General features: G+C 43.6%; 1 protein-coding gene across 7 annotated transcripts in view; it reads left to right on the plus strand.

Moving 5' to 3' along the window:
• The window catches only part of LOC132398301 (monocarboxylate transporter 2-like), a 244,881-nt gene that overhangs the window by 199,615 nt on the left and 18,977 nt on the right, over positions 1-26,289 (plus strand). For all 7 annotated transcript variants that reach the window (XM_059977515.1, XM_059977513.1, XM_059977517.1 and 4 more), the window contains one exon: positions 1,602-2,429. In XM_059977515.1, the coding sequence (XP_059833498.1) occupies positions 1,602-2,429 (828 nt within the window). The remainder of the gene's footprint in view (positions 1-1,601; positions 2,430-26,289) is intronic.

Consider the following 26,289-nt stretch of genomic DNA (forward strand, 5'->3'; position numbering starts at 1 on the left):
TGACATATTGAAGCGATAGTATTCCTGACTTAACATTTAAATAGAACAATTAATTGTGCCGAACCTTTATCTGGCAAATGGAACATTTCACCAAAAGCCAGTCAGATAGAATACAGGGCAGCCTAATGCTGCATGCACATAGATCCAGAAATATAACTTAACCTCCCACCTCAGACTTACTCAGCACAAGCCACTGAGTATCAACTTCCACATCTCAATCTCACACCATTGCAACTACTTCGTAAATGCACCCTTTTATCCATTCTAATCCCACATTACACAAAACATTACAGCACACTACAGGACTTTTGGCCCACAATATTGTGCTGAAATTTAAAACTACTATAAGATCAATCTAATCCTTCCTTATACTTTCCTCTAATTACCTTAAAATTTGCCCTTGTGTCTAAGCCATTTCCACCCTGGGAAAAAGTCTCTGGCTGTGCACTTGATCTATGCCTTTTATTATCTTGTACACTTCTATCAAGCCATCTCTCATCCTCTTTTGACAATAGACAATAGGTGCAGAAGTAGACCATTCGGCCCTTCGAGCCTGCACCGCCATTTTGAGAAATTACCTAGCTCTCTGAACCTTCTGTAAGCTTTTCTTTTCTTCTTGACTAGATTTATTGCAGCCTTTGTACACCACAGCTCCTGTACCCTACCATAACTTCCCTGTCTCATTGGAATGTACCTATACAGAACTCCACACAAATATCCCCTGAATATTTGCCACATTTCTTCCATAAGTTTCCAAGAACATTTGTTTCCAATTTAAGCCTCCAATTTAAGAAGGGCATCCTTCGTACCCCATCCCTGATAATATTTAGTTTTCTCCCCCCCCTTTTTTTTCTCTCTCTGCCCATCACTCTGCCTGTTTTCCATCTCCCTCTGGTGCTCCCCTCCCCCTTTCTCCATCCCTAGGCCTCCCATCCCATGATCCCCTCTTCTCTCCAGCTCCAATGATACTGTAAAATCCCTATCTATTAAAGAACAAAACCTATATCAATGCCCACTTTATTAGGTACCTCCTGCACCTAAGAGTTTGGCCACTGAATGTATGTTCATGGTCTTCTGCTGCTGTAGCCCATCCACTTCAAAGTTCAACATGTTGTGCATTCAGAGATGCTCTTCTGCACATCACTGTTGTAACGTGTGGTTATTTGAGTTACTGTTGCCTTCCTGTCAGATTGAACCAGTTTGGCCATTCTCCTCTGAACTCTTTCACTTAACAAGGCATTTTTGCCCAAGAAACTGCTGCACAGTGGATTTTTAAAAAAAGTTTTTCATACCATTCTCTGTAATAGACTGTTGTGTGTGAAAATCCTAGAAGATCAGCAGTTCATGAGATACTCAAACCACCCCGTTTGGCACCAACATTCATTCTACAAAGTCACTTAGATCGTGTTCTTCCCCATTCTGATGTTTGGTCTGAACAACAACCGAACCTCTCAACCATGTCTGCATGCTTTGATGCACTGAGGTTCTGCCACATGATTGGCTGATTAGATATTTGCATTAATGAGTAGCTGTACAGAGTGACCACTGAATATATATTCCAATAAAATGACCACTGAGTATATATTCCTTATTTTTCCTAGGTCTTGGATTGGCTTTCAACCTTCAGCCAGCCTTAACAATGATTGGGAAGTATTTTTACAAGAAACGCCCCATTGCTAATGGAATCGCCATGGCTGGTAGCCCAGTGTTCCTGAGCACATTTGCACCTCTAAATCAGTACTTGGTCGATATCTTCAGCTGGAGAGGCAGTTTTCTTATCCTTGGTGGAATTCTGCTGAACTGCTGTGTAGCCGGATCCTTTATGAGACCCCTACAGCCTACAAAGTCCGTTGCTGTGAAAGATGCTCTAAAGAAGGATGAGAACAAAGGTGTGGCTGATGGAGTATTGCAGGGAAAGAAGGAAAAGCAAAGTGTCTTTGACATAATTAATAAGCAGCTAGATCTCAGCCTCTTCAAACATCGGGGATTTTTAATTTATCTCTTCGGCAACGTCATAATGTTTTTTGGCTTTTTTGCCCCCATTGTATTTTTGGCTCCTTATGCCAAACACATGGGAATAGATGAGTATTCTGCAGCATTCCTGCTCTCTATACTAGCTTTTGTAGACATGTTTGCAAGGCCCAGCATGGGGCTGCTTGCAAACTCTAAATGGATTAGACCAAAGATACAGTATTTTTTTAGTTTTGCTGTCTTCTACAATGGCTTTTGTCACATCATGTGCCCGTTGGCAAGTGACTATACAGGCCTTGTGGTCTATGCAATATTCTTTGGTTTTGCTTTTGGAATGGTGAGTGCTGTTCTTTTTGAAACATTGATGGACCTGGTTGGTGCCAAGAGGTTCTCCAGTGCAGTGGGACTGGTCACCATCGTCGAGTGCTGTCCTGTTCTTCTGGGACCACCACTTGGAGGTAGGAATCTTATACTGTGAAATTTCCTGAAAAGTAACTGTAGTCCATTGAGTATGCCAGGTTTGTACAGTAATTTCAACAGTTATTTATTCCTAGTATTTTTAGGAAAAAAAGAAACCAAAGGAAGCAATGGTGTGAAGAATCAGAATACAGGACATAAATCATAGAAATCGAGGTTCAGAGAACAGACAAAAGGAAAATGGGAACAAATGGATATCATAATTCTTTCTTATTCTGTAAATTCAACAGTGGGTAAATAATCAAAGGCTGTTGTGCAGTTTTATCCACAAATGTGTTGAGATAGTCTCTTAACACCACAGTTTCTGCAGATGCTGGAAATCCAGAGCAACACACAAAATTCTTGAGGAACTGTTCGTACTCCTTGCCCCCATCCCCCACCCGCATCTTCTTTTTCTGGTTTCTTCCTCCTTCCTTTCCGGTCCTGATGAATGATCTCAACCCAAAATGCTAATTGTTTATTCTGTTATTCAAATAGTATTAACTACAAGGTATTATCTAATTATCTAATTCCAAATGAAAATTAAAAACCTGAAGATTCTGAAAACCAGAAATCTGAAAGAAATACTGTAAAATGATGTAAAATGCATGATGAATTTAGAATTTTCTTGTGAATGCTGCTTCTCTAATGCTATGACCCTCTGATGCAGATGCAAGTAAGTTTTTCATTGTACCTATGCACACTGTGCATGTACTAGTACAGATGACAATAAACTTAACTTGACTTTAACTTTGGAAATAATCAGTGGGCAGCATTTAGCAAAAGTTTTTTTTCTGCGGTTTTTATCAAGATTGTAAAGGAAATCTTGGAGTATAGCACAATATTGAATGCTTGTGAATTTAATAAGGCTTTCAGAGGGCATTTCAATTCAGACCTCATGGAAATATAACACCAGTAAAGTACAGTACTGTGCAAAAGACATGGACACCATAGATTTTTATATGATTTTGGATGGTAACATCTCCACAGAGGCTGTCAGAATCAGGTTTATTATCACCGGCATATGACGTGAAATTTGTTAACTTAACAGCAGTTCAAAATAGCAGAGCAAAAATAATAATAAACAAGTAAATCAATTACATATATTGAATAGATTTTTAAAAATGTGCAAAAACCGAAATACTGTATTTTTTTTTAAAGTGAGGTAGTATCCAAAGCTTCAATGTTCATTTAGGGATCATACGGCAGAGGGGAAGAAGTTGTTCCTGAATCGCTGAGTGTGTACCTTCAGGCTTCTGTACCTCTTACCTGATGGTAACAGTGAGAAAAGGGCATGCCCTGGGTGCTGGGGGTCCTTAATAATGGACGCTGCCTTTCTGAAACACTGCTCCCTGAAGATGTCCTGAGGACTTTGTAGGCTAGTTCCCAAGATGGAGCTAACTGGATTTACAACCTTCTTCAGCTTCTTTTGATCCTGTGCAGTAGCCCCTCCATACCAGACAATGATGCAGTCGGTCAGAATGCTCTTCAAAGTACAACTATAGAAATTACTGAGTGTATTTGTTGATATGCAAAATCTCTTCAAACTCCTAATGAAGTACAGCCACCGTCTTGCCTCCTTTATGACTGCATCGATATGTTAGGACCAGATTAGATCCTGAGAGATCTTGACACCCAGGAACTTGAAGCTGCTCACTCTCTCCACTTCTGATCTCTGAGGATTGACATGAGCTCCTTTGTCTTACCCTTCCTGAAGTTCACAGTCCGCTCTTTCGTCTTACTGATGTTGAGTGCCAGGTTGTTGCTGCGGCACCATTCCACTAGTTGGCATATCTCACTCCTGTACACCTTCTCATCACCACCTCTGATTTTACCAACAATGGCTGTATCGTCAGCAAATTTATAGTTGGTATTTGAGCTATGCCTAGCCACATAGTCATGGGTATAGAGAGAGTAGAGCAGTGGGCTAAGCGCACACCCGAGGTGCGTCAGTGTTGATCATCAGAGAGGGGGATATGTTATCACCAATCCGCACAGATTGTGGTCTTCCGGTTAGGAAGTCGAGGATCCAATTGCAGAGGGAGGTACAGAGGCCCACATTCTACAACTTCTCAATCGGGATTGTGGGAATGATGGTATTAAATATGAGCGATAGTTGATGAACAGCATCCTGACATAGGTGTGTGTTGTCCAGGTGGTCTAAAGCCGTGTGGAGAGCCATTGAGATTGTGTCTGCCGTTGACCTATTGTGGTGACAGGCAAATTGCAATGGGTTCAGGTCCTTGCTGAAGCAGGAGTTCAGTCTAGTCATAACCAACATCTCCAAGCATTTCATCACTGTCAATGTGAATGCTACCGGGCGATAGTCATTAAGGCAACTCGCATTATTCTTCTTAGGCACTGGTATAATTGTTGCCTCTTTGAAGCAAATGGGAACTTCCGCCTGTAGCAGTGAGAGGTTGAAAATGTCCTTGAATACTCCCGCTAGTTGGGTGGCACAGGTTTTCAGAGCCTTACCAGGTACTCCACTGGGACCTTCCGCCTTGTGAGGGTTCATTTTCTTTAAAGCCAATCTAACATCGGCCTCTGAGGCAGAGATCACAGGGTTATCAGGTGCAGCAGGAATCTTCACAGCTGTAATTATATTCTCCCTTTCAACGCAGGTATAGTAGGTATTGAGTTCATCTGATAGTGAAGCATCACTGCCATTCATGCTATTGGGTTTCACTTTGTAGGAAGTATTGTCTTGAGATCCTGCCAGAGTTGCCGTGCATCCAATGTTGCCTCCAACCTGGTATGAAATTGTCTCTTCGTCCTTGAAGTCGCCCTCCGCAAATCATACCTGGTTTTCTGGTACAGGCCTGGGTCACCAGACTTGAATGCCACAGATCTAGCCTTCAGCAGATGACAAACCTCCTGGTTCATCCACGGCTTTTGGTTTGGGAATATACAGTGAGTCTTTGTAGGCGCACACTCATCCACTCAGGTTTTAATGAAGTTGGTAACAACCGCATTATACTCATCCAGGTTCAAAGATGAATCCCTGTCTACAAATTCGAAGCAGTCCTCTAGGCCCTCCTGTGCTTCCCTTGTCCATACTTCCTTGGTCCTCACTGCTGGTGCTGCAGTTTTCCTTCTCTGCTGATACTCAGGGAGTAGAAGTACAGCCAGGTGATCAGACTTCCTGAAGTGAGGGAGTGGAATAGCACAGCAGGCATTTTTGATGGTGGTGTAACAATGGTCTGGTGTTTTGTTTCCTCTGGTATTGCAAGTGATTTGTTGATGGTCGTTACTTAGTGATTTTTTTTTCCAGACTGTCCTGGTTAAAATCTTCCAAAACAATGGTGAAGGCGTTAGGCTGCACTGTTTTGTGCATGTTGATTCCATTGCTCAGATCATCTAAAGCCTGGTTAACATTAGCCTGAGGTGGAATGTAAACTGCTACGAAAATGACCCCAGAGAACTCCTGTGGTTAGATATTCCAGGTCTGGTGAGCAGAATTGTGACAGCACTGATATATTTGTGCATCAAGAAGAGTTGATCAGGAGGCATACTCCTCCACCTCTGAGTTTGAGAGGCTCTATAGATCTATCCTGATGGTGTATAGTAAACCTGTTGAAAACAAGACAGCCAAAGTCTGCAGAAGAACTGTGGCAAATTCTCCAAGATGCTTGGAAAAACCTACCAATTTTCTTATAAAACTGCATGACGGTGTAACCCAAGAGAATTGATGCAGTTTTGATTCAAAGGGTAGTTAAACCAATTATTGATTTAATTTAGTTTTTTACTGTTTACTGCTCCTTATAGTATCTTTTTGATATTTAGAAACTTCATTATTCTGAAAGCATCTTCACTTTACAGATTTTTATATGTGCCTAAGACTTTTGCACAGTACAGTATGTTCTCAGAAATGCATCCAGAGCAGGTACCTCTTATTAAAATACATGGAATGGAATGTAGCTCAGATAATCTACTGACATGAAATTAATGTGTGTTTACATGATTTACTATCTTCTCTCTGTGATATGGATCTTCAGCTCTGACCCAAGATAACATTTTTCTAAAACAGAGGTCCCCAACCTTGGGTTCACAGACCCCTTGGTTAATGGTGGGGGTCCCATTTGTAAAAAAGGGTTGGGAACCCCTGTTCTAAAAGATGAAACTTCTCTGGCATCATTTTACCCCCAAGTCTTAAAATATTGTTCTACCTGGGAAGGTTTATACTTTAATCTATAGTTTCACAAAATCAATATTTCCAAAAAAGAAATGCACACTTGGGACGGTGGCACAATTAGTGTGAAAATAGGCATTGCTTTGCTGATACATATTGTTGACTCCCGTACTACCACCAGAAATGAAATATTCAGTACATCCTGTCCATCAGAATAATTTTACCAGTCACTTTTTCTTCCTCATTTCCCCCATAACCCTGCAACCTGCTCTTTTTCACTTGTCAACTATATAAACAAGTAGTAATTTTCAGTGGCTAGTTAACTGAGTTTGGGAAATGGGAGAAGATTGAAGCACCTTGGGAAAAACAAAGCAGTAACAGGGAGAATGTACATACTCCACACACAACAGAGGCCTGAGCTGGTGAGGCAGCAACACTAGGTAGGTTTGTCATTGAGTCTGTACATACATATGACAATAGTATAGCGATCACTTGAGTTGTGTTTGAAGTTCTCCAAAGGGGTTGTCTATTGGGTATTCAGATGGCTGTAGAGGCCAATCCGGGATCCACACCGATGATGTTAGGGTAGATTCCCTCATGGGGAGAATGACTGGGTGTGACTTTGGTTAATATGGAGAGGCTGATGTGTGGGCAATCAACACATGGTCCTTGACGGATCGGGTCAGGGTCCAGTGGCATGGAATGCAAGATGACTGGGGACCCTTCACTGCTGCAGCTTTCCGTCTCCTTCACTACCGTTGTGATGTGCCATCGTCTTCAGCTAGCTCCGCGGGAGAGAGAACATCCAGGATGGGTTTGGAATGTCCAGTATGATAGGTTTGTTTAAATGGCTTCCAGCTACCAGTGCTTTCAAGAGCAAAATTATATCAAGGTTCATGTAACAAAAGGATCTTCTCTGTGTTACTCATACCATAAATTTTATCTACTTGTAATAGTGACATATTTTATCATTAATGTTACTTTTCATAGTTTTAGCTGATGAGATAGCTAGAAACCCAAATTAGAAAATGAATCTTTTTCTCAAGCCTGATGCATATTTCTGCACTTTGAAAGATAATGCAGTCATTTGGAAACCAAATCTGTAACTGGCCCTGCAGAGTGAGCTGATGCTTCAACTGGGATTTTAGCTTAAAGCAGCTTTGAAAAGCGAATCCTCAAAATGAAAGAAAAACTTACACTTACATGGCACCTTTCATGGCATCAATACACCCCAAGCAGGTTTTCCATTTAAGAAACCCCAGTGCAGGTCTGCCTTGATTTTTAAATGCCAGCTGATGGATAGTCTGTACTTATAAACCATCATTCAGATGACCCGCAGGATGGACAGGGATGGATTTTCCAACTGCTGTGGGCCTGCAAACATTTTCTGTGAGTGGGAATGGGGTAATTCTGTGTACCTTCCCTCCTCAAAACCTCTGGGACCTGGATAGTGATAGGCAGAGCAGGCTCACTCACACACTATGATGGGCTGGCTGCAGTTCTTCCAGTGCCTGCTTGTTCTCCCATCGCAGCTGTTTCTGTCTATTTCCCATTTTTAACAGTTCAGCTGATGAACAGTCCTCAGGAATAGAATCCTGTTTTAACCTAAGGATTTTCTGTGTAGCCACTGTTGAAGGAAACAGGGCAAACTTTCACCATTAAACCAAGACCTCTAGTTCTAATCTCACCCAAACTCAGTGGGGAAAAAACATACTTGCATTTACCCTATCTATACTCCTCATTATTTGGTTATATAAACCAGCATGCAAGTATTCTCCAACAGCTCAGCATTCCCCATGCACCTTATCTCCAACAGTTCAGCAATCCCCACGTCATCAATAGTCATCTGCATCATCTTCTTAAGCTGGAATGAGATTATATTATGTTAACTGGTGGCAAGTACAAGTTTACATTCAAGTTGATGTGCAAATGACATTGAACCATGCACACGGTTATAGCTAAACAGAAATGTCTCCCTCCAGGCCAAGGTGCAAAACACAGTCAAGCACAGCACCCAGTATATATACCGTAGCTACACTGGTACATACAGTCACAAAAATAATGGCAGCAGAATATTAGCAGTATAATCTTATCTTTCCCTTGCTTTCCAGTGTTTCCAAGTCTTAATGATGCCTTCTGAAAGCTAAGAATGCAAAATACAATAACATCAGTAGGCAGTAAAACTGTACCCTACTACATCACCACCAGCCAGCGGTAAAACTGTACCATAAAAACATAGAAAACCTACAGCACAATACATGCCCTTCGCTCACAAAATTATGCCAAACATGTTCCTACCTTAGAAATTACTAGGGTTACCCATAGCCCTCTATTTTTCCAAGCTCCATGTACCTATTCAAAAGTCTTTTAAAAAACCCTATCGTATCTGCCTCCACCACTGTTGCCGGCAGCCCATTCCACACACTCACCACTCTCTGTGTAAAAACTTATCCCTGACATCTCCTCTGTATCTGCTCCCAAGTTCCTTAAACCTGTGCCTCTTGTGGCAACCATTTCAGCCTTGGGAAAAAGCCTCTGACTATCCACACGATCAATGCCTCTCATCATCTTGTCACATCTTGTCTCTATCAGGTCCCACTCCATCGCACCAAGGAGAAAAAGCCAAGTTCACTCAATCTTTTCTCATAAGGCATGCTCCCCAGTCCAGGCAACATCCTTGTAAACCTCTACACCCTTTCTACGGCTTCCATATCCTTCCTGTAGTGAGGAGAACAGAACTGAGCACAGTACTCCAAGTGGGGTCTGACTAGGGTCCTATATAGCTGCAACATTACCTCTCAGCTCCTAAATTCAATTCCATGATTGATGCAGGCCAATACACCATATGCCTTCTTAACCAGCGTTACATGGCGTGGTGGTGGATGAACCCAAGTGCAGAACATGGGCACGGAGGCAGGGTCAGGAGGCGTTTTTGACGTAGAGAGCGTGGAATCGGTATCCAGGAGTGATGCTAGACTTAGAACTGGCAGTCCTAAGAACCATGAAACGAGGTTACTCACACCAGAGTTGACCAATGAACTGGCAGTTCCTTGCTGTATTTATCCTGCAGTTATTCTGGGAAGCAGGTGTGTGTAATTTGCTGAATTGGGAATGATTGGAAAACAGGCAAGGGGGTTCGGGCCCCCTCGGAACTCATGTTTCTCCACCTTCACAAATAACTGGTTTTCTCAGTCTCTGGAGGACTTGACGGACATGGTGAACTTGGTTTTGGGGGGTGCTAGAAAATATCAGGATTTCATCGAGGTAAGCGAATACGAAGCATTTAATAAAGTCCCTCAGTACGTCATTAATGAGGGCTTGATAAATGGCAGGAGCACTGGTGAGGCCAAACGGCATGACCAAATATTCGAAGTGGCCCAGGGGTGTATTAAGGGCTGTCTTCTACTCCCTCCCTCACCCTGACTAGATGGTAGGCATTACAAAGGTCCAGCTTTGAGAAAATGGTGGCTCCATGCAGTGGTTCAAAAGCCAAACTAATGAGGGGTAGAGGCTACTTACTCTTAACTGTCATACTGTTTAGGCCTCTGTAATCAATACAAGGATGAACCGACTCTTCCTTCTTTTCTACAAAGAAGAAACTGGCGCCTACAGGGGAAGATGAAGGCCTGATAATGCCCACTGTGAGGGAATGGCTGATGTACTTCTCCATGGCCTCTCTCCGGTCAGGATCGGTTAAAAAGGCGACTGGTGGGTAGCGAGGCCCCAGGGAGAAGGTCAATGGCACAATCATACGGGTGGTGCGGAGGCAGGGAAAGGGCCAGCTGTTTACTAAATACTGGTCCCAGGTCATGGTATTCTGTGGGGACTCGGGACAAATCGACGGGTTCCGGTAGCTTCCCTGGTAGATGGGGCTGATGGCAGACAGTTGGCATGGCAAGACTGGCTCCATTTGGCTATGCTCCCGGTAGACCAGTCAATGTGGGGATTACATTGGGTCAGCCATAGATAGCCTACAACTACCGGGGCTTGAGGTGAACGAATGAAACTGAATCATACCTCCTCCCAACGGTTGCCAGATAGGATCAAGTTCAGGGGCAGCATAGAGTGGGTCACCCAAGCCAGCAATTTTCCGTCCAGGGCCTGGGCCTCCAGGGGGGTAATTAGCAGCTCGCGAGGTAACTATGTCCTTGTCCAGCAGATTGCCCTCGGCTCCAGAATCCACCAAAGCAGATGGGGACAGAGACTGTCATTGGTAATTCACGGTAGCCGGGTCTGGGGGGCTGAAGGGAGTGTCTTCTGGCTCAGCAGGACCTTTTTCACTGGTACCCTCTCTTTTGACCACTAAGGGCAGATATCCCAGAAATGTCCTGGCTGGCCACAGTAGAAACAATCCCCAGCTCCCCACCTCCAGTCGTTTGGCCGGGGAGAGCTGGTTCTGTCCCAGCTGCATCAGTTCCTCCCCCAGGGTGGTGGGGACAGTCGGAGCCCAGCTACACTTGGAGCGGCTGAGGAAGGGAGGCTGACTGGGGCTGATAAGGTGGACCGTGGGCTTCCCCGAGGAGCGGGGTGACTGGTTCTTTCTCTCAGCTGCTCTTGAAGTTGATTATCCAATCTAGTGGCTAGAGAGATCAGACAGTCCGTGTTGTCCCTCGCTGCCAGTTCATCTTTTATCATGTCTGAGAGGCCCTGTTGGAACACCTCCGGTAGGACCTTGTCATTCCATCCTGAGTCTGCAACTAAGGTTGGGAACTCAATGGAATACTTTGCTATGGTTCGCGAACCCTGACAAAGAGTCGGCAGCGTTTAGCGGCGTCCTTACTGCAAATGGGTTGTTCAAAGACCTTCCTCATTTCAGCAACAAAGGAGGGGGAGGAACAAACCTCTGGTTAGCTATCCCAAATCACAGATACCCAAGCCAAGGCATCCCCTTGTAACAGCCCCATAATTTATGCAATCCTGAATTTATCTGAAGTGCAGGTACGTGGCTGTTGCTCAAAGACCAGAGAGCATTGTAACAGGAAGGTCCAACACCTCCCTAGGTCCCCAACTAGGGATCAGGCTTGGGGACGTATGGCTCTCAAGGGGACAGTGTTGCTGATCCCAGGGGTGACACCATCCCAAGCCGTGTAGTTTGGGTAGTCAGGATTCTTGGAGGGGATGGAGAAAGGTAAGCAGAAACTCAGTCCACTTGCTCACTGACCTTCCGTACATTCATGGGCAGCATCCTAAGGTTTTCCATGACCCCCATAAGTAGTTGGTCATGGGCACACAGTAGGTAGCCCAGACTGGCAGGGGCCTGTTGCATAGGATCCATGTCCACTAAGTTCATTCTGTTACATAGGTGTGGCCATGAACAGACCCAAGTGCAGAACACAGGCATGGAGGCAGAGTCAGGAGGTATTCTTGACATAGCAAGCATGGAATCAGTATCCAGCAGCAATGCTAGACTTAGAATTGGCAGTCCTAAGAAGCATGAAACATAGTTACTCACACCAGAGTCAACCAACAAAATGGCAGTTGCTTGTTGTGTTTCCAGGGTTTTTATCCTGCAGTTCCTGATGGGAAGCAGGTGTATGTAATTTGCTGAATTGAGAACAATTGGAAATCAGGCAAGGGGGTTAGGGCCCAATTAAAGAGGTAATGGGGAATTGCCAGATGGGACCATGACACACAGAGTCAATCTGTGCAGCTGCTTTGAGTGTTCTATGTACTCGGACCTCAAGATCCCTTTGATCTTCCACACTCAAAAGAATCTTACCATTAATACTATATTCTGCCATCATATTTGACCTTCCAAAATGAACTACCTCACACTTAACTGGGTTGAACTCCATCTCCCACTTCTCAGCCCAGTTTTGCATCCTTTCAATGTCCCACTGTAACCTCTGACAGCCCTCCACGCTATCCACAACACCTCCAACCTTTATGTCATCAGCAAATTTACTATCCATCCCTCCACTTCCTCATCCAGGTCATTTATAAAAATCATGAAGAGTGAGTGTCCCAGAACAGATCTCTGAGGCACACCACTGGTCACTAAACTTCATGCAGAATATGACCCGTCTACAGCCACTCTTTGCCTTCTGTGGGCAAGCCAGTTCTAGATCCACAAAGCAATGTCCCCTTAGATCCCATGCCTCCTGACTTTCTCAATAAGCCTTGCATGGGGTACCTTCTCAAATGCCTTGCTGAAATCCATATACACTACATCTACTACTCTTCCTTCATCAATGTGTTCAGTCACATCTTCAAAAAATTCAGTCGGGCTCGTAAGGCACGACCTGCCCTTTACAAAACGATGCTGTCTACTCCTAATTATCCTAGTCACACTTGATAGATCCTATTCTTTCACGTCTTATACTCTTGTTCTTCATATATTTGTAGAATGCCTTGGGGGTTTTCCTTAATCCTGCCCACTAAGGCCTTCTCATGGCCCCTTCTGGCTCGCCTAATTTCCTTCTTAAGCTCCTTCCTGTTAACCTTATAATCTTCTAGATCTCTAACATTACCCAGCTCTCTGAACCTTTTGTAAGTTTTTCTTTTCTTCTTGACTAGACTTTCTATAACCTTTGTAAACCACAGTTCTTGTACCATACCATAACTTCCCTGTTTCATTGGAACGTACCTATGCAGAACTCCGCACAAATATTCTCTGAACATTAGCCATATTTCTTCCGTACCTTTCCCTGAGAACATCTGTTCCCAATTTAAGCTTCCAAGTTCCTGTCTGATAGCCTCATAATTCCCCTTACTCCAATTAAACACTTTTCTAACTTGTCTGTTCCTATCTCTCTCCAATGCTATTGTAAAGAAGATAGAATTATGATCACTATCTCCAAAATGCTCTCCCACTGAGAGATCTGACACCTGACCAGGTTCATTTCCCAATACCAAATCAAGTACAACCTCTCCTCTTGTTGGCTTATCTACATATTGTCTCAAGGAACCTTCCTGGACACACCTTAAAAACTCCACCCATCTAAACCCCTTGTTCTAGAGAGATGCCAATCGATATTTGGAAAATTAAAATCTCCCACCGTAACAACTCTATTATTATTACACCTTTCCAGTATCTGTTTCCCTGTCTGCTCCTCGATATCCCTGTTACTATTGGGCGGCCTATTAAAAACACCCAGTTGAGTTATTAACCCCTTCCTGTTCCTAACCTCCACCCACAGAGACTCCGTAGACAATCCTTCCGTGACGTCCACCTTTTCTGCAGCTGCGACACTATCTCTGAACAACAGGGCCATGCCCCCACCTCTTTTGCCTCCCTCCCTGTCCTTTCTGAAACATCTAAAACCCGGTACTTAAAGTAACCATTCCTGTCCCTGAGCCATCCAAGTCTCTGTAATGGTCAAAACACCGTAGCTCCAAGTACTGATCCACACTCTAAGCTCATCCACTTTGTTCACAACACTCCTTGTGTTAAAATAGACACATCTCAATCTTTCGGTCTGAGTGCGCCCCTTCTTTATTACCTGCCTATCCTCCCTCACAAACTGTCTCCAAGTTTTCTCTATTTGTGAGCCAACTGCCTCTCCCCAGTAGCCTTAGCAAACTCCCCGCCAGGATATTGGTCCCCCTGGGATTCAGGTGCTACCCGTCCTTTTTGTACAGGTCACACCTGCCCCAAAAGAGTTCCCAATGATCCAGAAATCTGAATCCCGGACCCCTGCTCCAATTCCTCAGCCACGCATTTATCCTGCACCTCATTCTATTCCTATTCTCACTGTCACGTTGCACAGGCAGTAATCCCAAGATTACTACCTTTGCGGTCCTTCTTCTCAACTGCCTTCCTAACTCCCTGTAGTCTGTTTTCAGGACCTCTTCCCTTTTCCTACCTATGTCATTGGTACCACTATGTACCACGACCTCTGGCTGTTTTCCTTCTCACTGCAGGATATCGTGGACATGATCTGAAACATCCCAGACCCTGGGAGGCAAACTAACATCTGAGTTCCTTTCCTGCAGCCACAGAATCACCTGTCTGACCCCCTAACTATACAGACCCCATCACTACTGCCTTTCTCTTCCTTTTCCTACCCTCCTGAGCCTCAGGATCGGACTCTGTGCCAGAGGCACGACCACTATTGCTTCCCCCAGGTAGGCTGCCCCCCCCCCCCCACAACAGTACTCAAACAGGAGTACTTATTGTTAAGGGGTACAGCCACAGGGGTACTCTCTAGTGCCCGACTCTTCCCCTTTCCTCTCCTGACTAATACCCACTTGTCTGTCTCCCGTGACCCCGGTGTGACCACCTGCCTGTAACTCCTCTCTATCACCTACTTGCTCTCCCTGACCAGATGAAGGTCATCGATCTGCAACTCCAGTTCCCTAACGTGGTCCCTTAGGAGCTGCAGCTCGACACACCGGGTGCAGATATGGCCATCCGGGAGGCTGGGAGACTTCAGAACTTCTCACATTTGACACTGAGCACAGAACACCGGCCTCATACATATTCCTCCTTTCTGCAGTTAACACAGGTAAACCTACCTTGCCTCATCCCGTTATCACCTAAGCCTGTTGAGCCAAAGCCTTCATGACTAACCAGTCTTATAGAGTTACCAGGAAAATGGATGAAGGCAAGACAATTGATGTTATCCACATGGACTTTAGCAAGGCATTTGACAAGGTCCCACATGGGAATTTGGTCAAGAAGGTTCAATCGCTCAACATTCAAGATGAGATAGAAAATTGGATTAGACATTGGCTTTGTGTGAGGAGCCAGAGAGTGGTAGTAGAAGGTTGCTTCTCTGACTGGAGGCCTAAGACAAGTTGGTGTGCTGCCAGGTTTGGTGCTGGGTCCATTGTTGTTTTTCATCTACAGTGCCTCTAAAAAATATTCACCCCCCCCCCCTTTGGAAGTTTTCATATTTTATTGTTTTACAACATTAAATCACAGATTTAATTTGGCTTTTTTGACACTGATCAATTGAAAAAGACTGTATCATGTTGAAGTGGAAACAGGTCTCTACAAAATGATATAAATTACTTACAAGTATAAATCACAAAATAATTGATTGTGCAAATATTCACCTTCTTTAATACAACACACCAAATTATTACCACTGCTGCCAATTGACTTTAGAAGTCACATTATCAGATAAATGGAGATCACCTGAGTGCAGTCAAGGTGTTTGAATTGATTGTGGTAAAAATACACCTGTGTCTGGAAGGTCCCACTACTGGCATCCTGGCAACTACACCATGAGTACAAAAGAACAGTCCAAGCAACTCTGTAAAAAGGTTATTGAAAAGCACAAGTCAGGAGATGGATAAAATAAAATTTCCAAGTCACTGACTATCTCTTGGAATGCAGTTAAGTTAATCATCAAGAAATGGAAAGCATATGGCAAAACTGTAAATCTGCCTCGTGTAGGCAATCCTCAAAAACTGAATGATTGTGCAAGAAGGGGCTAGTGAGAGAGTCCACTAAGAAACCTATGATAACTCTGGGGGAGTTACAAGCTTCTGTGGCTGTGATGGGAGAGACTGTGCATACAACTGTTGTCTGGGTTGCAGTTTTATAGGAGAGTAGCAAAGAGAAGACCACTGCTGAAAAAACTCACATGAAATCTCGGCTAGAGTTTGCCAGAAGGCATGTGGGAGACTCTGGAGTCAGCTGGAAGAAGGCTGTATTGTCTGATAAATCCAAAATTGAGCTGTTTGGCCATCAGACTAACACAATGCTTAATGCTGCACATCATCAAAAACACGCCATCCCTACCATGAAGCATGCAGCACTGCATCAGGCCCTGGAAGGCTTGTGAAGGTCGCGGGTAAAATGAATGTAGCAATATGCAGGGAACTCCTGGAGGAAAACTGATGCAGTCTGCAAGAGAACTTGCACTTTGGAGAGGATTTGTTTTCCAGCAAGACAATGACCCCAAGCATAAAGCCAAAGCTACACAGGAGTGGCTTAAAAACAACAAAGATAATGTCCTGGAATGGCCAAGTCACAGTCCAGACCTCAATGCAACTGGGAATTTGTGGCTAGACTTGAAAAGGGCTGTTCACTCATTACCCCCGTGCAATCTGACAGAGCTTGAGTAGTTTTGTAAAGCGGAAAGGGGAAGAATTATAGTGTCCAGATGTGCAAAACTGATAGAGACCTATCCACACAGCCTCAAGGTTTGAATTGCTGCCAAAGGTACATCTAACTAAATACTGACTAGAAGGGATTGAATACTTATGCAATCAATTATTTTGTGTTTTATATTTTTAATTAATTTAGATCACTTTGAGATCTGTTTTCACTTTGACATAGAAGAGTCCTTTACTGTTGATCAGTGTCAAAAAGCCAAATTAAATCCACACTGATACAATGTTGTAAAACAGTAAAACATGGAAACTTCCAAGGGGTATATCAATGATCTGGATGATGATGTGGTTAACCAGCTTAACAAAATAGTTCATGACGCCAAGATTGGGGGTGTAGTGCACAGTGAGGAAGTCCATCATGGCTTGCAGGAGGACCTGCATCAGCTGGTAAAATGGCAGCTGGATTTTAATGCAGTCAACTGTGGGGTATTGCACTTTGGTATGACCAACCAAGGTAGGTCTTACACAGTGAATGGTAGTGCACTGAGGAGTGTGGTAAAACAAAGGGATCTAGGAATACAGGTACATAATTAATTGAAAATGGTGTCACAGATAGATAGGGTCATAAAGAAAGCCTTTGGCATATTGACCTTCATAAATCAACGTATTGAGTGCAGAAGATGGGGTGTTATGGTTGAATCCTATAAGAAGTTGGTGAGGCCTAATTTGGAGTGTTTTGTGCAGTTTTGGTCACCTAACTACAGGAAAGATGTAAACAAGGTGGAAAGAGTGCAGAGAAAACTTACAATGACGTTGCTGGGTCTGGAGGACATGAGCTATAAGGAAAGACTGAATAGGGTAGGACATTATTCCATAGAATATAGAAGATTGAAAGGAAATTTGTCAGAGGTATACAAAATAATGAGTGGTATAGATAGGGCAAAAACAAGGCTTTTTCCAGTGAGGTCATGGTTTAAGGGTGAAACAAGAAAAATTTAAGGGAACATGAGGGGAAGCTTCTTTACACAGAGGATCATGAGAGTGTGGAATGAGATGCCAGCATTAATGGAGCATATGAGCTCAATTTCAACTTATAGGAGAAATTTAGATAGGCACATGGACAATATGGTCCCAGTGTAGGTTGACTGGACTAGGCAGTTTAAATAGTTTCAGCGTGGACTAGATGGGCTGAAGGGTCTGTTTCTGTGCTGTACTTTTCTGACCCTGCGACACCTCCATTTTACAAGAGGGTTGCATAGATATGGCATTTCACCAAAAACGTTGACAAATTTCTAGACACATACAGTGGAGATTATCCTGACTGGTTGTATCATGGTAAAACTAATGCTTGGGTATAGAAAAGTCTGCAGAAAGAGATGGCACAGCCCAGTCCATCCCAGTTAAAGCCCACCCACCCATTGAGCACATTCACACGGAGCGCTGTCACAAAAAAGCAGAATCCATCATTGAGGACCCCTACCACCCAGTTCTTCCTGCAACTGCAATCAAGCAGGTTACACGGAGGCCTCAGGCTCCACACCACCAGCTTTGGGAACAGTTATTACTCTGCAATCATCAGTCTCCTGATGGATAACCACTCTGCACCGATTATACAACGTGCAGACTCACTTTCAACAACACTTACATGTTCTCGGTATTATTTTTATTTGCAGTTTGTCTTCTTTTACACAGTGGCTGTTTGTTAGTCTTCATTTTTGTAAATTTCTATTATATTTATTTTGTTCTTTTAACTGCAAGAAAAATGAATCACAAGGTAATGCATGGTAACATATACTTTAATAGATTTACTTTAAATCTTAAAGAAGCAATGTCATGGCTGTGTTCTGGAATGACATATAGTCATTGGCCATTTTATTAGGTAATGAAGAGGCCATTGAATGCATGTGCATGATCTGCTGCTGCTGTAGCCCATCCACTTCAAGGTTCGATGTATTCTGCTTTCAGAGATATACTTCTCCACACCACTGTTGTAATGCGTGGTTATTTGAGTTACTATCACCTTCCTGTCAGCTTGAATCAGTCTGGCCTTTCTCCTCTGATTGGCATTAACCCACAGAACTGCTGCTTACTAGATTTTTTTTTGTCTTTCCCACCATTATTTGCAAACTAGAGACTGTTGTGTGCAAAAGAAAATCCCAGGAGATTAGCAGTTTCTGAAATATTCAAACCACCCTATCTGGCATCAACACAGTCTAAGTCATTTAGATCACATTTCTGCTCCTGTCTGATGTGAACCTCTTGACCATGTCTGCATGCTTTTATGCATTGAGTTGTTGCCACATGATTAGCTGATTATTTGCATTAAGTAGGTGTACAGGTGTACCTAATAAAGTGGCCACGGACTGTAGGCCAGACTATGTAGGAATGGCTGATTTATTTGTTAGCGAGACATTTGTGAACTAGGTAAAGTAAGTGAAGTACAGGTACAATGAAAACCTGCTTGCAGCAGCATCAATTGGAATTGATAACGGTTTGGTTTGGCAGCTGCTGTAAGAGACTGCTGAGGGTTCTGGACACAGCTCAACATCATGGAAACCAGCTTCCCCTCCATGGAGACTGTCCATATGCCTCACTGTCTCAGTACAGCAGCCCAGCATAATCAAAATCCCCTTCTAACCCACACTCTCTCTTCTCGCCCCTCCCGTCAGACAGAAGATACAAAATTCTGAAAACAGCCAGGCTCAGTGACAGTTTCTATCTTGAATGGCCCTCATACAATATGGAGGACTCTTGGCCCCATAATCTACTTTGTTATGACCTTGTAGTTTATTACTGCACTGTACTTTCTTGGTAGATTTTATACTTCGTTCTGCATTGTTATTAGTTTATCTTTTTCTAGCTCAATACATTGTGCAATGGTTTGATCTGGATAAACAGTACACAAGACAAGCTTTTTATTTAACTTGGTCTATGCAACAATAATAAAACATTTCCAATACCAATCATAGACATATAGGAGCAGACAACACACAGAATATATGTACCTTCTACAATACAGTGAAGAGAGGGAGCACTGTGTAAAAATAAGACAGTGCAAAAACAAGTCATAATCAGAGACAAATCCATGGTAATGTAAGAGCTGGTCCAACTTACTCCATTGCTGAGGAAGGGTTAGGGTGGGGCAGGTCATCTCAGGAACCCAATGGTTGTAGGAAAGTAGCTGTTTGAACAGGTAGTGTGGGTGTTCAGATTTGGGCACATCCTACCTGATGCTAGCAGTGGCACAATTGAAATTCTAGTCACATCACGATTGTGAAAAACTCTGGCACTTTTATTGTCATTTACTTGCAGGGACTTTGTTCCTGATGTGAGTTATAATCACCAGACAATCAAATTTCCACCTTTATGTGGAAGATTTGAGCTTAGGAATTCATTTGCTTGCGTGCAAGAAGGGTTGGTTCCATTCATATTCTGTAGTTTCAAAGATTATATTGTGTGGCAGAGTTTTGATGTGTCATTCCAAAGTGAATTTTATGATCTTGTAAGGCACTTTAAGACTTGGGCAAGTTATTACAGTGAGAGGCAAAGAGAAATATCATGTATATTCTATTGCTACATCAGAGTTTTATATCTTGATGATTACTTCTTTAAAAAGAAATCATATTTTTTAATTAATTCCTGCTGGAACTTGCTGAAAAAGAACAACCCCAAACATAAAAAGGCATATTTTAAATCTTACCCTGAGGAACTCCCTATCTCAATATTTACTTCAGTCTAACAACATTTTGTACACTTCAAATTTGGTTTCTTGGACATAACTTGAAATTAATTTCATTATTGGCCACCAGGCTTCCAGTTGCTCCCCAGAGCTCAGGGTCAAAGTTTGTCACTTTGAGACAGTTGTTTAGTACAGTGCCGCTTTATTCAAACTCTGCACCAGCTGGGATACACATAACTTGATGGAACTGGGCAACAAATATCTTATCCAGTGCTTGAAAGAGTTTAAAAAAACCTTAAAATCTCTAACAATTCCAGAAATGTATTGTAAATGCAAAAGTCTGGCACATATACAATATATGGCTCTGGTGCTTAAGACTTTTGCACAGTACTGTATTGGGAGAACTGGCTTGTAAATCTGGCAGGAGCAAAAGATGTTGGGAATAGTGAGGGTGGAGTGCTGTGGGATATTTGGGAAAGGTGGCAGAGCAGGAGTGCCAGGGGTGGGGGTACTGTGGGTGCAGACACACGTAGCCCTGAGACACCAAATAATGTCATTTGATTCCAAACAATTGATCATTACAGAATGTCTCTCTGGTATTTTCCTCTTCCCCCCCACCTCTATTTCCCTTTTCCAAATCATGATTCCCCTCTCCCTGCTCCTGTCCCACTCTCAGTCCACAATAGAGACCCATATCAGAATCAGAATTAACATCACCAGCATATGTCAAGAAATTTGTTAACTTTACAGCAGCAGTACAAGAAGGTTGCGAGCGAACGGCTGATTTTTCGAAGCGAAAAGGGAGTTTTTTTACTAACCGGGGTAACAGAGAGGCGAGACTGCACAGGCGCGTGATGTCAGCCAGTAGAGTGTGAAAAGTTTGAAAAGGGGACCACCCTAACCAGTGGGCAGCGTTTGCGCGGACAGTGAAGTGATAGGGCTTTGGCTCGAAGGGCTTAGGTGGTAACGGGACGAGGCGAGGTGGGTTTAACTGTGTTATTTGCGGAAAGGAGGTAGTATGTGTGTGAGGCCAGTTTTCTGTGCTCGGTGTCAATTGGGAGAGGTCCTGGAGTCTCCCAGCCTCCCGGATGGCCATATCTGCACCAGGTGCTCTGAGCTGCAGCTCCTGAGGGACCGAGTTAGGGAACTGGAGATGCAGCTCAATGACCTTCACCTAGTCAGAAAAGCAAGGAGATGATAGAAAGAAGTTACAGGCAAGTGGTCACACCAGGGCCATGGGAGACGGACAGGTGGGTCACAGTCAGGAGGAGGAAGGGTAAGAGTTAGGTACTAGAGAGTACCCGTCAACAATAAGTACTCCTGTTTGAGTACTGTTGGGGGGGACATCTATCTGGGGGAAGCCGCAGTGGCCATACCTCTGGCAGAGTCTGACCCTGTGGCTCAGAAGGGTAGGGAAGGGAAGAGGAAGGAAGTAGTGATAGGGGACTCTATAGTGAGGGGGTCAGACAGGCGATTCTGTGGACACAGTAAAGAAACTCAGATGGTAGTTTGCCTCCCAGGTGCCAGGGTCCGGGATGTTTCGGATCGCGTCCAAAATATCCTGCGGTGGGAGGGCGAACAGCCAGAGGTCATGGTACATATTGGTACCAATGACTTAGGTAGGAAAAGGGAAGAGGTCCTGAAAGCAGACTACAGGGAGTTAGGAAGGCAGTTGAGAAGCAGGACCACAAAGGTAGTAATCTCGGGATTACTGCCTGTGCCACGCGACAGTGAGAATAGGAATAGAATGAGGTGGAGGATAAATATGTGGCTGAGGGATTGGAGCAGGGGTCCGGGATTCAGATTTCTGGATCATTGGGAACTCTTTTGGGGCAGGTGTGACCTGTACAAAAAGGACGGGTTGCACTTGAATCCCAGGGGGACCAATATCCTGGTGGGGGAGGGGGGTTGCTAAGGCTACTGGGGAGAGTTTACACTGGGTTGGAGGTTGGCTCACAAATAGAGAAAGCTTGTAGACAGTGCAGAGGGAGGGTAGGCAGGTGATAGAGAAGAGATGCGCTCAGACCGAAGGATTGAGATGTGTCTATTTTAACACAAGGAGTGTTGTGAACAAAGCGGATGAGCTTAGAGCGTGGATCATTACTTGGAGATATGATGTGGTGGCTATTATAGAGCCTTGTATGGCTCAGGGTCAGAAATGGTTACTTTAAGGGCCGGGTTTTAGATGTTTCAGAAAGGCCAGGGAAGGAGGCAAAGTAGGTGGGGATGTGGCACTGTTGATCAGAGATAGTGTCACAGCTGCAGAAAAGGTGGATGCCATGGAGGGATTGTCTATGGAGTCTCTGTGGGTGGAGGTTAGGAACAGGAAGGGGTCAATAACTTTACTGGGTGCTTTTTATAGGCTGCCCAATAGTAACAGGGATGTCGAGGAGCAGATAGGGAAACAGATCCTGGAAAGGTTAATAATAATATTGTTGTGATGGGAGATGTTAATTCCTCAAATTTTGATTGGCATCTCGCTAGAGAAAGGGGTTTAGATGGGGTGCAGTTTGTTAGGTGTGTTCAGGAAGGTTTCTTGACACAATATGTAGATAAGCCTACAAGAGGAGAGGTCGTACTTAATTTGGTATTGGGAAATGAACCTGGTCAGGTGTCAGATCTCTCAGTGGGAGAGCATTTTGGAGATAGTGATTATAATCTCCTTTACAATAGCATTGGAGACAGATAGGAACAGACAAGTTAGAAAAGTGTTTAATTGGAGTAAGGGGAGTTATGAGGCCATCAGGCAGGAAATTGGAAATTGGAAACAGATGTTCTCAGGGAAAAGTACAGAAGAAATTGACAAATATTCAGGGGATATTTGTGTGGAGTTCTATACAGGTACATTCCAATGTGACAGGGAAGTTATGATAGGGGACAGGAACCATGGTGTACAAAGGCTGTAATAAATCTGGTCAAGAAGAAAAGAAAAACTTACAAAAGGTTCAGAGAGCTAGGTAGTGTTAGAGATCTAGAAGATTATAAGGCTAATTGGAAGGAGCTTAAGAATGAAATTAGGAGAGCCAGAAAAGGCTATAAGAAGGCCTTGGCAGGCAGGATTAAGGAAAACCCCAAGGCATTCTCCAAGTATGTGAAGAGCAAGAGGATAAGGCATAAAAGAATAGGGCCTTTCAAGTATGACAGTGGAAAAGTGTGTATGGAACCGGAGGAGATAGCAGAGGTACTTCATGAATACTTTGCTTCAGTATTCACTATGGAAAAGAATCTTGGTGGTTGTAGTGATGACTTGCAGTGGACTGAAAAGCTTGAGCATGTAGATATTAAGAAAGAGGATGTGCTAGAGCTTTTGGAAAGCATCAAGTTGGGTAAGTTGCCTGAAGCAGATGAGATGTACCACAGGCTACTGTGGGAGGCGAGGGAGGAGATTGCTGAGCTTCTGGCAATGATCTTTGCATCATCAATGGGGACAGGAAAGGTTCTGGAGTATTTGAGGGTTGCAGATATTGTTCCTTTATTCAAGAAAGGGAGTAGAGATAGCCCAGGAAATTATAGACCATGAATCTTACCTCAGTGGTTCGTAAGTTGATGGAGAAGATCCTGAGAGCCAGAATTTATGAACATTTGGAGATGTATAATATGATTAGGAGTAGTCAGCATAGCTTTGTCAAGGGCAGGTCATGCCTTACGAGCCTGATTGATGCTTTTGAAGATGTGACTAAACACAGAAATGGGCTAAAAATTCATTATCTGAATGAATGGTGTCAGGAATAAGGCGGATGAGCTTGAAGCCCAGGTGCAAATGGGTAACTAAGATGTTGTTGGGATAACAGAGACATGGCTTCAGGGAGATCAGACCTGGGAAATGAATGTACAAAGGTATACATGCTATCGTAGGGACAGAAATGTGGGCAGAGGGGGTGGGGTGGCCCTGTTGGTGAGGAATGAGATTCAGTCCTTTGCAAGGGGGGACATAGGGTCAGGAGAAGTAGAGACTGTGTGGATAGAACTGAAGAACAGTAGGGGCAAAAGGACCCAAATGGGTGTTGTCTACAGGCCACCAAACAGTAGCATGGATATTGGGTGCAAGTTGAATAGGGAGGTAACATTGGCATGTGGCAAAGGTAATGTTGCAGTAGTTATGGGGGATTTCAACATGCAGGTGAACTGGGAGAATCAGGTTGGTGCTGGACCACAGGATAGGGAGTTTGGAGAGTGCCTACGGGATGCATCCTTGGAACAGCTTGTACAAGAGCCGACTAGGGACAAGACTATTCTGGATTTAGTGTTATGTAATGAACAGGATTTGATAAGCGATCTTGAAGTAAAGGAGCCATTAAAAGGTAGTGATCATAATATGATAAGTTTTTATCTGCAATTTGAGAAGGATAAGGGCAGCTCGGAGGTGTCAGTGTTGTAGTTGAACAGGGGAAACTATGGAGCCATGAGGGAGGAGCTGGCCAAAGTTGACTGGACGGATAGCCTAGCAGAAAAGACAGTGGAACAGCAATGGCAGGTATTCTTGGGAATAATGCACAAGGTGCAAAATCAGTTCATCCCCCAAAGAAGGAAGGATTCAAAGGGAGGAAAGGGGCCACAGTGGTTGACAAAGGAAGTCAGAGATTGCATAGCATTAAAAAAAAAGGAAGTATGACAGAGCTAAGATGAGTGGGAGGACAGATGATTGGGAAGTTTTCAAGGAACAACAGAACTTAATTAAAAAGGCAATATGGGGAGAAAAATGAGGTACGAACGCAAGCTAACCAGGAATATAAAAGAAGATAGCAAAAGCTTTTTTAGGTATGTGAAGAGAAAGAAGATAGTTAAGAACAATGTTGGGCCCTTGAAGAATGAATTGGGTGAAATTGTTATGGGAAACAGAGAAATGGCAGAAGAATTTAATGAGTACTTTAGATCTGGTTTCACTAAGGAAGACACAAGCAATCTCCCAGATGTATGGATGGGCCAAGGACATAGGGTAACAGAGGAAATGAAACAGTTTGACATTAGGAAGGAAATGGTGATGAGAAGACTGATGGGACTGAAGGCTGACAAATCCCCAGGTCCAGATGGTCTGCATCCTAGCGTACTAAAGGAGGTGGCCCTGGAAATTGCAGATGTATTGGTAATCATTTTCCAATGTTCCTTAGATTCAGGATGAGTTCCTGAGGATTGGAAAATGGCTAATGTTATCCCACTTTTTAAGAAAGGAGGGAGAAAACAAAGAACTATGGACCTGTCAGCCTAACATCGGTGGTGGGGAAGATGCTAGAGTCCATTATTAAAGATGAAATAGTGGCATATCTAGATAGCAGTGATAGGATTGGGCCAAGCCAGCATGGATTTACCAAGAGTAAATCATGCTTGACTAATCTGTTGGAGTTTTTCGAGGATGTAACCATGAAGTTAGACGGGGGAGATCCAGTGGATGTAGTGTACCTCGATTTTCAGAAGGCATTTGATAAGGTCCCACATAAGAGATTGGTGGGTAAAATCAAAGCTCAGGGCATCGGGGGGAAAACATTGACATGGATAGAAAACTAGTTGGCAGATAGAAAGCAAAGGGTAGCGGTGAATGGGTGTTTCTCGGAATGGCAGTTGGTGACTAGTGGGATGCCACAGGGCTTGGTATCGGGGCCACAGCTGTTTACAATTTACGTCAATGATTTAGATGAAGGCATTGAGAATAACATCAGCAAATTTGCTGATGATACTAAGCTGTGTGGCAGTGTGACATGTAATGAGGATGTTAAGAGAATTCAGGGTGACTTGGATAGGCTGGGTGAGTGGGCAGATACTTGGCAGATGACGTTTAATATGAATAAGTGTGAGGTTATCCACTTCGGGAGTAAGAACAGGAAGGCAGATTATTAACTGAATGGTGTAGAGTTAGGTAAGGGAGAAATACAAAGAGATCTAGGAGTCCTTGTTCATCAGTCACTGAAGGTGAATGAGCAAGTTCAGCAGGCAGTGAAGAAGGCTAATGGAATGTTGGTCTTTATTACAAAGGGAATTGAGTACAAGAGCAAGGAAATCCTCTTGCATTTGTACAGAGCCCTGGTGAGACCACACCTGGAGTGTTGTGTAC

Source organism: Hypanus sabinus, chromosome 8 (genome assembly GCF_030144855.1).
Source record: "Hypanus sabinus isolate sHypSab1 chromosome 8, sHypSab1.hap1, whole genome shotgun sequence".
Classification (NCBI taxonomy): Eukaryota; Metazoa; Chordata; class Chondrichthyes; order Myliobatiformes; family Dasyatidae; genus Hypanus; species Hypanus sabinus.